Source organism: Polyodon spathula, chromosome 25, assembly GCF_017654505.1.
Source record: "Polyodon spathula isolate WHYD16114869_AA chromosome 25, ASM1765450v1, whole genome shotgun sequence".
Classification (NCBI taxonomy): Eukaryota; Metazoa; Chordata; class Actinopteri; order Acipenseriformes; family Polyodontidae; genus Polyodon; species Polyodon spathula.
This window is the reverse complement of record NC_054558.1, coordinates 15,134,164-15,147,762: the sequence shown is the minus strand read 5'-3', so window position 1 is coordinate 15,147,762 and position 13,599 is coordinate 15,134,164. Positions and strand designations below refer to the sequence as shown.

Genomic DNA, 13,599 nt, shown 5'->3' with positions numbered 1-13,599 from the left:
AAATTATCTGCAATGGTGAAACAATTTTAAACCTATGAGTTATGAAAGTAGTTACAATATATGCTTTTTCACATTGGTGCTTGGGCTTCACACACTCATTGAGGTACAGGGTGAGGACAGTGCTGGAGGCCAGAGCATTTACAGCTGGCAAAGTTCAACTAAAGGGTAAGAACAATGCACGCCTCCTCCCCCTCTGCTGTCCTGGTAATGAACCTAACCACAGACTCAAGCACCGGCCCCCCTGGGCCAGCTTACTGCACCCCCAGCACCCTCCTGGCCTTCCCTGGAACTGCCCAACAGAACATACTGCCCATAAATATTTACATAGAAGAAATCTCCACAAACGTTCACCGTTATTAGTTATTAGTGCTGGGACAAATTTCGGAATATTCAAATAAACACTGGTTTAATAGCTGTACATGTTAAAATTGGTTCATATATCAGCATTTACAAATGCCGGTATGAGAAAGATGTTATGCAGTGGAAACCAACACATAAATGATGTCTGAAACAAATATTGGAGAGTGTTTCTCTCCTTTCTTTAACAGGTAATTTGAAGGGGGTACTGTGTATGTTTCACTGCAATATTGAAATAGCTAACAGTTATTTACATTAATGAGGATGAGCTTAAGGTTGGCCTGTGTAGGTTTGCTGGTGGCTCATATTAAAACACAACTAGCTGTGGCAGTATATCAAATACTGTGCTGGATAACTATTATTGTGCATAAATCCATATTCAGAAAAGTCTGATATTCTGAAAGGTAATACACAAGCAAGCAAATCAGGCTACCTACACAAAGTAAGAAATTAATTTTAAAGTTTGTAGCACTCCTTTTGGAAATGTGTGTTTGAATATTTTGTTTTCGAGGAGCCAGCACTGTTACATATAAACGATAACAGTATTACTAAAGATAAAAATGCTCACGAGTATTAATACAGGGATATTGAACAAGAACACTCTCAGTTGCCTTTCAAAGTTATTCAGATTTCTCACAGTCAGGAAAGGAGCTAAAACTGCTGACAAATGAAAAAAAAAAACACTGCAGTGAAATATGTATGTGTGAATATAAAATAAATCTGTATATGGGTATTGGAATTTACATTTCCTTTTCAACACACTAACTGAACTCCTCTACTGCCTTTCAGATGTGCATAAATCCTTCAGAACTGTGCCCTATAGAAATGACTCCAGACCTGTTTTCATACACAGCCTGGGATTGTATCTCCAGACATACAACAAGAGCTTCAACAGGGAGACACTGGGAGAGGACCAAAAGGAAAGAGAGTATGCCTGGCTTCCCAAATATGGGGTATTTGAGTTATTAGTGTAATCCTTTATTAAGCACTGGAGCAGATTCAATAAACGTTCCCTAAAGCTTCTCTATTGATCTCCACTCCCATTCTCTTGGTTCATGAGAAGGCTGTGAACAGAGAAAAAAACTTGAAAAGGTCTACTCAGTTATTAAGCCTGTTCCACAGGCCAGCCAATGGGCTGTTGTCGATTTTTATGAATCATAACATGCAAGCTACATCCTGTGCAAAATAAAGGTCTTTTATTGTTCCTACCGCATGTTAAATCTAAATCTGCATAGAGTTGTAAGCACATGGTTTTAATAAAGGAATTCTTATATTGTTCATATTTGGATAGGCTGTGAGCTACTACCTGTTCTGAATTGTGCCCCAGCTTTGTGATGTGAATGCATGTACAGTTACGGCAAAAAGTTTATCTAAAATTTTAGGATTTTTTTTTTTTTTTAAAACTGTATGAACATAATTTAGATATTTTACTTAACATCATGTAACAAAGAAATGGCAAAATGAAGTCATGTTAATAGTAGTACAGTATTTCATGTTATATTTCAAAACGTCACATTTTTCAAAGTGCGCCAGTTTTTCTTGAAGTATATAGAAAACTACAAAGCGGTATGTAATTCAATATGACATTATTCAGCAGGGTTCATTCGACTTTATGAAGCGAAATTAGTTAATTCTATAGAGGGGATGCTAAACTTTTGGCCAGAGCTGTACCTGGACTGAGCAAAGAATCCCAAACAAGTCATTTTACTCCCCTGTGGACTATGGTAGTTTAATGTATGGCATCTCTACATTTCCATCTGTGAACCAGTATGTAAAAGTCAATCTGTTCTAGGGATGATAGATACCATTTAATTTCCTAAACGTTGAATCTTTAGGATTAAATGCAATTAAATCATTTAAACTTTAACATATTAGGAATGTTTGTACCAATCAAAAAAACCTTCCTGAGAAGCCCTCCATTTATACTTTTAGTGTTGATATGTTTTATGATATACTACAACATTAATGAGGACTGTGTGGAAAAGACTTTGAATGCATATTGAATAATCGCTGGAAAAGAAACTTAATAAATGTAATGACAAAAGTATATTTCTGAATGAAGAACTATTGCGTGTTTATGGTAATGAATAACACTGCACTGCATGCATCCTACTGTCTAAAGACTGCATGACAATGGTTAACAGTCAGTGACATTCTCAACATTTAACACTTGGAAAACGTTTAAGCTGTAAACTATTAACTTCCCTATCTCGTTCCAACAGTGGCGCCGGTTCTTTTGTCTATAACAATCCTCTCAGTTGCGATCCTTGTTGAGTCGGAAACAGTACTGTAAGTGCACATGACAAATGTCTTCACTAGTCAAAGTGAAAAGGTCTGTAAAACTAAATTATCTTCAGCAAGATGATACGGGACGTGTTTATTTATGTTTTTAAGATCTTCCTCTCTGAACATTTGTTACTGTTTAATGGCTTTCCGGTTTAAGAGCCCGCCACACTCTATAAAACACAGCCACAGATTCTAACACATTTTTAATAACGTTTTTTTATTTTTCGTGGCTTGGTGTGAGCCCCCACATAAATTAACATTATTTACAATACCAAGAAAGAGGAAACCCCAACATATAACAAGAGAACTGAAAGGATTTGTTTAAAACTTACAGTATTCACACAATTAGCATTGCACTGTGCATCCAAATAATGACTTTTACATGAGTTAAGCTTACACCCTTTTCATTGCACATTTTATATAGGAATGTTACAGCAGACAGTCTGCTTTTAAATGAAAATATGAAATGATCTCTCATCATTATCATGGAACACTGAAGCCTGGGAAAAGCCACAGTGCCAACACTAAGAGGAATTTAGATACTGGACTGATTTTTCATCGCTCTATCCAACACGCAGACCCCCTAGTTATGAATCTGAATATTTTCTATCACAAGCTAGGTGGTGCAGAATACAGAAGTAACTCAGCTGGATACTCCTGACAAGATCATTTTTTCTTTTTTTTATCTGAATAGTAGGTCACTAGAGGACATGTGAATAAAAGCAAAGCATCCTTGGGTGCAATATGTAAGGGGAATAGATTGATAGAATATTGTGTAAAGATGACTCTAAAAGCTTGTTCCTAGCTTTCCAACACACACACACACACACACACATTGTAAAGTTGAATCCGCTATTGAATTCTCTAGATGAAATGGATCAGTAGACACAATATTAACCAGGATAGTGTATTTCACTGTCACACTTATTCATATATGTGGAAAACCACTTGTCCAGCTGTCATGAAACTTGGTAATAACATTATTTAGCATATGTCATTGAGGATCCCATTGTGGGGATATAGGGGTGTGTGTCTGTCTGTACATCCATCCTTCCATCCATCTGATGACATAGTTAACCCTAAGCAATGCTTTACGTACAGCACAGAAACCAGGAGGAAGACACCTTAGGACAGAGGGAAGCAGACACTTGAGGGTGAGGGTATGGAATGGATTACCTAGTCATGTTGTTGAGGCAGAATCACTTGGATCCTTGGACAAATTTGATCAATTAGCTACTAGGAAGTGGACAAGCTTAGATGGACCAAATGGCCTCCTCTAGTTTGTAAATATTCTTACATATGTCACACTTGTGTATATTGGGAAAACCACATATTCATTAGATTGTGTTTTATTGATCTGTATTTAAATATAATGTGTGTTGAATAACGTGAGCAACGTTTTAAAAATATGAATTATTGATGGTTTCTGAATATAGTGACAGATTAATACAAATGTGGTCACAAACGGTGTATTTATTTATTTCACATTAGCAATAACAAGAGTGGGCCAATGATTTTATCCTAAAAATCTACATTCTATACAGATTTGCCATTCAGACAAGACACTAATCCCAGGTGCTTGTGGAATTGGAATGTGCACATATCCTGCATTGTGACTGGACTGTTTAAAATGCGAATGACAATCCCTTTACAGAACTTGTTGTGGTCTGAATAGTAGGCCTATATACAGCCAGCTATTCTGGTTTATATCATCTTTTACACAGCCTTCTCTGGGTTGCTATTCCTATTTCCATCCCTGCACTGCAACAGACAAAACATGCAACAGTGCGCTTTTCTGTAAATTAGCATTTTGTAACACAGATCTGTATGGCTTTTGAATTGACAGGAACTATAGTACTGTTTGGAGGCGGTTGATACTTCATGAAACTTCAATTGCTTTAATTGACAGCTCAAAATAAGTCCAGATGTTATATAATAATAAAAAAAAGAAATGCATTTTAAAAAATCCTATAGCGTCATGTATATTTTTGCATATTTCATATTACATGTAGATTTACATTCAATCTATTTCAGCCAAAACTGTTTTTAGACAATACTGCATTTACAGTGAAACGTTCCCCCTAACACACAGCTTGTGTGTCTGCTGTTAAGCTTTAGTGTATGCTTGTTTGCTGTTTTAGTCATTCCAATGTTTATTGGAAAGAAAACGCACTTTAACACCAAACAGTGTATTTCAGCTTGCAGGACCTGAGCACAAAAACGGCCCTGGGCTGCAGACTCACACGCAAGCAGAAACTTCCATGCGTGCCGCTGTTTGTTTAAGAGCTATTATAAAAACAGATGTTCAGTTTTATCGTTAGATGTTCGCCCCCCGGTGGGTCCCGGAGGAATTGCAATTTTTGTTTCTGTCTAATTTACCTATGTTGATAAATGTTCGTCATTTCAATGAGGGGTAGTGGTGTTTTAAAGAAACAGAAAACTACAGTTTTTGATAATGGTAGGAATTAGGGAATATACAGAATACTTACCTAAAATATGTTCTGAACATGATCATTACAACGTATTTATGAATACATATATGAAGCTCAGTATGGCAAATGCACAAACAGTACAAGCAATAGTCTTACTGTATAGATCTGAAATATACTGTAACAGAAAGCGGCAGCATCCACAATCAGGGCTTTAGACAGGAATTAGCATGATGCAACATCGAACAGGATGCCGTCTCTAAGGTGCAGGTAGAATGACACCACAGGACACGATCGGTATTGAACGGCAATTACAAAAAATCACCTCACATTTTCTAAATTAGTACAACATTACACAATAAATGTTAAAATGATCCTTTCTCCATCGCTAAACCAAACTGAATAAAAAGTCACGGAGTTTTCAATAAAACCAACTATACGGAAGTTCATTCCGGGATCGGGTGCTGTGCACAGCCTGTGCAATTAAATTCCTACACACTCCGTTATCTGTGCTTTCAGTAGAGTAGATCAAGGGAATTGCATATCTGAGCCAAACCTAGAATACACCTTCTTAAATTGAAATTGGTTTTCATATGATCTTGTGAACCGAGTAAGGGCAAATACTGTATGATCTATCCATCTCTGTGTCAAAAGCCTCGGGCAATGAAACATCTCCTCTGTACCGTTTAAGTTACCCCGAAGCAACGCCGTTCTACACACTTTGCCAACATGCTCACATCAGGGCTGTTTCATAATCTGTTCCCTTCGGTCTGTGAGTCACATACTAAACTATTTCTGACACGTTGTAGCTCCCCAAGCAACACAAGAAAACCTAACATTCCTATACACAGAAAAGGTTATGATATAACCTGTCCGCATTAATATCTCAAATAAACCCTCGCAAAACGATATATTTGTATAGCCAACCTTGTAATATCCTTACAACTTAAGCATTGTTGTAACCCAAATTCCCCTCATCAATTTGCTGTACATCTGTCTTGAACACAGGGTCGTGCATTTATTACCTGTTACCAGACCTTGACAGACATACGTATTTTTAAAACCAAAAACCCCCCCTCCCCAAAAAAAAGCAAGTTGAGTACCTATCGACTACGTCACTTCACTGTAAATGACATTTATCAATAATGCACAACCTGTGAGAAATCTGCTGCATATTCTAAGAGGCAATCGATATGTTAATCTGAATGAAATTAATTTAAAATTAAAAATGTACCTTCTTCCGGGGCTGCCATTTCATCATATTTGTAAATCAAAAATGTATACCATCAAGATATTATATAGGCGGTGGATTTAGATTCAATGGAGTTGCAGTTGCAACTCATGCTGCTTGCTCCTTCAGTTTTGCAGCATATTTCTTAAAGGACAGAAGCAGATCACGGGGCAAACAGATTGTCGGTAAAGGTGTTCTTCTGGAGTCAAATCAGACCCAACGGATAGACAATCACTTATCGGAAACTCCGCAGACTATGTTTCTTGTTACAATGTTGCATTGCTAAATATTCTTCGTCTGCGTAACAACTATAATGCAAATGTCATGTTGCAAAGTTCTTTATTAAATGCAACCAAACAGTGGATTTTTGTTTAGAGCTGCAGTTAAACAGAGGCTTTTATTTTTTCATAATATGACAAAAATAAATAAGAATTCCAGTACTCCCAAATATTTCTATATAAGAAAAAAAAACGGACCAGACTTGGTAACACTGCACGTACAGTAAACAAAACTTCCGCCTCCGAGGCAGTTTTTATTTCTTCCTTGGAATATTTCAAGTACAATCCAAAATATATGTTATATTGGTTTAAGATTAATTCTCCAGTCCTTGGCTCTTCTTCTTGAAGTACATTCCATGCAAAATGCAACTATTAAAGGGCGCTCCTGAAAACGGCAGCGTAGGGTAAAAAAAAAATAAAAAAATAAAAAAAATAAAAAAACATCGGAAAAAAGCAGAGAAATCCCAGGAATTTGTGCGAGAAAAGCTTGAAGGATATCCTGCAACAGCAACAAAACTGGATTCTACTACACTAATCACTTCCTTCCCTTCTCCAACGCACACATACTGCACTGATCTGAGAGAGAGAGTGAGAGAGAGAGAAAGAGAGAGAGAGACCGGCCGGGTCCTAGTGCCCGTGTTGAACGAAATCCACGCATCTAGTACAGAATCATAAGAACATAAGAAAGTTTACAAACGAGAGGAGGCCATTCGGCCCATCTTGCTCGTTTGGTTGTTAGTAGCTTATTGATCCCAAAATCTCATCAAGCAGCTTCTTGAAGGATCCCAGGGTGTCAGCTTCAACAACATTACTGGGGAGTTGATTCCAGACCCTCACAATTCTCTGTGTAAAAAAGTGTCTCCTATTTTCTGTTCTGAATGCCCCTTTTTCTAAACTCCATTTGTGACCCCTGGTCCTTGTTTCTTTTTTCAGGCTGAAAAAGTCCCTTGGGTCCACACTGTCAATACCTTTTAGAATTTTGAATGCTTGAATTAGGTCGCCACGTAGTCTTCTTTGTTCAAGACTGAACAGATTCAATTCTTTTAGCCTGTCTGCATATGACATGCCTTTTAAGCCCGGAATAATTCTGGTCGCTCTTCTTTGCACTCTTTCTAGAGCAGCAATATCTTTTTTTATAGCGAGGTGACCAGAACTGCACACAATATTCAAGATGAGGTCTTACTAGTGCATTGTACAGTTTTAACATTACTTCCCTTGATTTAAATTCAACACTTTTCACAATGTATCCGAGCATCTTGTTGGCCTTTTTTATAGCTTCCCCACATTGTCTAGATGAAGACATTTCTGAGTCAACAAAAACTCCTAGGTCTTTTTCATAGATTCCTTCTCCAATTTCAATATCTCCCATATGATATTTATAATGTACATTTTTATTTCCTGCGTGCAGTACCTTACACTTTTCTCTATTAAATGTCATTTGCCATGTATCTGCCCAGTTCTGAATCTTGTCTAGATCATTTTGAATGACCTTTGCTGCTGCAACAGTGTTTGCCACTCCTCCTACTTTTGTGTCGTCTGCAAATTTAACAAGTTTGCTTACTATACCAGAATCTAAATCATTAATGTAGATTAGGAATAGCAGAGGACCTAATACTGATCCCTGTGGTACACCGCTGGTTACCACACTCCATTCTGAGGTTTTTCCTCTAATCAGTACTTTCTGTTTTCTACATGTTAACCACTCCCTAATCCATGTACATGTGTTTCCTTGAATCCCAACTGCGTTCAGTTTGAGAATTAATCTTTTGTGCGGGACTTTGTCAAAAGCTTTCTGGAAATCTAAATAAACCATATCATATGCTTTGCAATTATCCATTATCGATGTTGCATCCTCAAAAAAATCAAGCAAGTTAGTTAGACACGATCTCCCTTTCCTAAAACCATGTTGACTGTCTCCCAGTACCCTGTTACCATATAGGTAATTTTCCATTTTGGATCTTATTATAGTTTCCATAAGTTTGCATATAATAGAAGTCAGGCTTACTGGTCTGTAGTTACCTGGTTCAGTTTTGTTTCCCTTTTTGTGGATCGGTATTACGTTTGCAATTTTCCAGTCTGTCGGTACCACCCCTGTGTCAAGAGACTGCTGCATGATCTTGGTTAGCGGTTTGTAAATTACTTCTTTCATTTCTTTGAGTACTACTGGGAGGATCTCATCAATTTCAGGGGATTTGTTTATTTTAAGCATTCAGTCCCTTTAACACTTCTGCCTAGTTTTTCTCCATCCTTTTTTGCAACAGGCTGCCCTCTGGTTTGCTGCCAATGAGTCCCACAAATTATCCAATACGCACGTTTACTGTATGAACCAAAAAACTTGGTACATACAGTTAATGCATTTTCACCAATCCATCCTCATACACACCAACTGCTGAAGGCATTAGCCAGAATGGTCTACTTGAATTCAGAAGTTTTCACACTGAATGTATGATTGATGAACTATGGCTTGTTCCTGTCCAAAATACTGCAGGTTTATGCTATGAACAGAACCTGCTCAAACACATTTTATGTTGGGGGAGGGAGTCCTAATATGCTCTGCCAAGTACAGTGGCAACAGATTGAAGGGCAGCAACCAAGCAGTAAATAATTACTGACGACCAGGCAAAGCAACAGGGACATGAACAGCAAGTCCTGGGCATCATTCCCTGTTCCCAGTCTCCTGATTACAAGGCTCGGTGTGGACTATCCCAGATGTTCACATTCCAATTACAGTCTGGTGTTCCCCTGTCTTTCTGAGATGACTGCAATCACTCACAGTAGTTCTAAATGGACTTTGCTGCTGAAGAGACTTCCAATAGGAGCTTCAGGGCTGTTCTAAGGCAGATCAAGATTCAGGATGTTTAAAGCAGGTGATCTATAAAGCACTGCAGAAACTCATCATGGTCAGGTTTATGTCATGAATGGGTTTTCTTTGTGACGTGTCATGAACACTCCTCCCCTGTTTCAATGACCACACCCATAAGATCAGGTAAGTTGGTCCCCTGGCTACCACATTTATTTATCCCTTAATCTGTTACAGAAGACCCTCCAAAGTTTACAAGAAATGCATTGCTTTACTTTTGCTGTGTCCCATGTTGTACTTATCACAGCGCTGTATTTTTAAATATGTTGAAATTGTAATTAATATTAATAATACATTTGGATACTTTCTTCTTCTTTATTATTATTATTATTATTATTATTATTATTATTATTATTATTATTAATAATAATAATAATAATAATAAAAAGCTAGCCTCATTTTAATTTGCTGAGAGCTATTCGAAGCAGCAAGCAAAGACTGCTTCTGACAGCCCTACTAAATTATTTTTAGGTGCAGTGCAGTTACAGTTTAAGAACGAGAGTACTTTTCCCTGACGCATATATTTTTGTTCATGTTGTCATAGTTCACAAATATGTATTGGGTGAACAGAAGATAAAACCAACACTGTCTTATACTGCAGGTGTAACAGCCAAAGCTTTAAAAATGCATTGTGTTACCTCTCGTTAGCATAACAACATTCTCTTACAAGTCTGTTGTTGTCTTGATTGTTTGATTTCCACATTCACTTCCTAGTCACTTCCTGTGTTACAGGTAATAGGAGCCTACCTGGTCCCACATAGTTTCCTATGGACTACAAAGAAGAGCAAAGCTCAGATAGGATTTAACTTTGAGGCAGAAAAAATATTTGGCTCTTGTTCCAAGTGGCTGATCTTAAACCTTGTCAGGTCTTAAAGGATCCCAGTGACTTGGCATCAACTACATGGCCAGCATTGCTAGGTCATCCATTCCACATCCTCGCCACTTTCAGTGTAAAGAACAGTTCTTAACCTTCATCCAAAACCTCTCTCCACCCAATGGTCTCCACCCAATTTCCAACTCTGTCCTCTAGTCCTGGCTTCTGATCTGTGATTAAAGTGCTGGCTGACTTTGTCAATTCCTTTTAGGATTTTAAAGACTTCAGTTACATTTAGGCTAAACAAAATCAGTTCTCTCAACTGAAACCTAACTGTTGCCTGATCGCATGCATAAATCTGCTGGTGCACACTGTCTGGTTCTGGAGGAATCTGGTGTTTCCTATGAAAGTAATCGCACTTTGCGGGGGGACTCATGTTTAAATAAGCCCAGGTCTCATTTGTATCTGCCAGGAAACTGAGTCATGAAAGATGCACACACGCACCTCACAGAGCAGGGGGTCAGCAGGGTGCATCGTGTTTTGAGTTGCTTCTCCTCAATAGCTGGGAACTAGGGCAGTACTAGAGGCATATGGTTCAACATTCTGTATAAATGCCCCATCTGAATCTGGTAATTGATGAATGACACACACTCATCAACTAATTATGAGAAGACACTGCTTTTGCAGAAGGCGGGGGGATAGAAAAAAATTAACCAGACAGGCAGCGATGCTCATAAAAGCAATTTGACTCTCAAGTGGCCCTCTGATATTTTACTAGTGTAAAGTAAATGCCCTGAAGGACTTTCCCATTAATTCCTCTCAAGAGACAATTAAAGTCTCTGATCTCTTCCAGACTGAAAAAAAGAGATCGATCAAAAGACCAAAATTAATTTCATAAAGTTTGCAATGTAAGAGCAATTATTTTGGTTTGATAAGGAAAACCAAAAAGTTATCACCGAAAAAGAAAAAGCCATTTGTAATTGGATTCACCTGCTACTGGAATGTGTTAAGAATCTGTATTCTTAATCAGGACATTACAAGGCACTTAAAATTCCAAAAATTCAATTCTACAGCTTGAATTAATTAAGATTTAACAAATGGAAGAGTAGGGGTATCCCTGATACAGTACTCCTTGGCAGAGTTCCAGAGATTGTGCAACGGCTGACACAATAGCCTCCTCTGAAGATCACCGCTGGTGCTTGGGGATGTAAGCGGTGACCACATCACAAATACAATATGGCCGATATTCTGAAGTGCTTTACTGGTCAAAAGGAGCAATGCAGGACTCGACTGGTAACTAAAGTGTCACAAGTATAACAGGAGTCATGTAGTGGTCTGCTTGGTGCCAGTCAGAATTCTAGTGACAGAATTTATGGCAATTCAATACTGCGGGTCCAGGTTTAGTAAAGCCCCAGTCACAACAAGTTGTACCAGCTCATATCTGTGGTCAAGCATAGGGAAGAATTGCAAAGCCAGCAAAAGCCTACAGTAAAATGCAATTGAAACATGGTTTCATGTAAAAAGAAAACTATAAAAAGACAGCGTGAGGCAACAGCAGTGAGTTATGAATGTATGAAGTAAAAAATACTGTAGCGACGGGAGGCTCACACAGGCATTGCAGGTTCTTGAATTCAATAGTTTACTGAAGGCATGGATTACATACCCAGCAAGTAAAGCGTGCTGCTTTCAGTGTTACACAGACTGTAGAAACAAAAGAAAAGTACAATGTCAGCCACGTGTCACGCCATCTAAACTGCAGTTATATCCCCTATAATCACTCCCCTATATGCCCTTGTCCAATCCACGCCCCCAGCACATCACCCTCCAATCCCATGCATGCATGCATGAGCTGCCCCACCGATCCCTCGTGCCATTCCCTTTTCACCTTGCAATGGGTTCTGGCCGTTCTGCAAGCTGAGCTCATGATTGGTGGAAACTCTTGCTTCTGGCAACACTGACCACCAACAGTAGTAACTAACCTGGCTCTGGGCCAAAGAAGATTCTCGAACTCTGCAAACAATGTCCTGTTGTAGTAAAGCAGACACCTCGGTCGTTACAATATCATCTAGAGTAAAATATGAATGAAATATATCAAGCCTTTTTCATTACAGAAAGTGGAAATACAGTAGAGTCTGTCATACTGTCAGAAATAAAACTATGGCTACACTTAAAAGCACTCAAATAAAGCCTATTTCTGACAAGTTTATCTAGGACCTCTCTGCCACTTGTTCAGTATGTGTAAACATACTGTGCATACAACCCCTTGAACTCAGTGCCTCAGTATCTGTGAGATGTTAACACACTGGCTTGCCCAGTAGTGTATAATGGCACTTTGAAAAACCTGGGCTCTCTCTGTATAGTTACAGCAAAAACCTAAAAAAATAATCAGGGTTTGATACTTCAGTTCTGTAAGGATTTCAAGTGCTCAGGTGCTTCACCCCTGCTGTGGAAGAGGATGTTATCTGACACAGAGCGTGTGGGCTGACAGTCACTTGGCTCTGGGGTATTCAGGACAGCCCACGGTTGGCTTTTTGACAAGGCATCTAATTAGAAGAAAAGCAAACATTGTCCTAGAATTGCACATCAAGGAGAGCCTGTCAATTGGATGTCAAGCCACATACTGTCTAGCATCTGTCACTGTGCAGCCTTACTCACTATTTAATTCAATACAACGTGGACTTTCTGCCTTCGTGCTACAAAAAATAGGTGAATGTGGAATTACTTTGTGAATTTTAGAAGTGTATACTTTAGCACTATATAGAATTTGCAGACCCTTTTAAACAGACATATTAGCAGCCATAAATTCATACCAAATATAGAATTCTGTCCTTTAAAAAGAGTTTCACATGCCCTGATCAGTGCTAATGTAGCGATCTCTGTTCCCACAGGCAAATGCATCACACAGGGCAGGTAAATCCACACACAGGCGGAGAGTGGGCATGAACACGGGACCTCTCACACTAAAGCATAGCGCCAATACCACTGTACAAAAGAGCCGGCTCCTTTGCAAGGAGCGTATATCGGGCTTATGTCTTTGTGATTACGTCACCTACCAGCCCTGTTGTTGCCTTCTCCCATGCACACTACACTCTCCCCTGCCAGCCTCAAGTCCGCTCCGACAAGTGCGTGCCGGGGTACCTGCATCTACTTCTGACACCCAACACAGGGCGAGGCAATCCACACACAGGCGGAGGGCAATGTGCGAACCTGGGACCTCTCGTACTAAAGCATAGCGCTGATACTGCGATTTACCTAAGTTAGCTTTGAGTAGAGTAGTGGTAATCAGGGTCTGTAAAACCATTTATATACCAGTAGTATAGTGTTGTTAGTGTTGTGAAATATTC

The 13,599-nt window shown here is 38.8% G+C and overlaps 1 protein-coding gene across 4 annotated transcripts in view; it reads right to left on the bottom strand.

Annotated features, from left to right (window-relative positions):
• The window catches only part of LOC121299752 (tetratricopeptide repeat protein 28-like), a 394,301-nt gene that overhangs the window by 227,900 nt on the left and 152,802 nt on the right, over positions 1-13,599 (bottom strand). Inside the window, exon 1 of one of the 4 annotated variants that reach the window (XM_041227762.1) lies at positions 6,307-7,132. The exons of the other annotated variants lie outside the window; for them this stretch is intronic. Coding sequence (XP_041083696.1) covers positions 6,307-6,333 — 27 coding nt within the window. The 5' untranslated portion in view covers positions 6,334-7,132. Of the gene's footprint in view, positions 1-6,306; positions 7,133-13,599 lie in introns of those variants that run through there. 4 annotated transcript variants of the gene reach the window in all.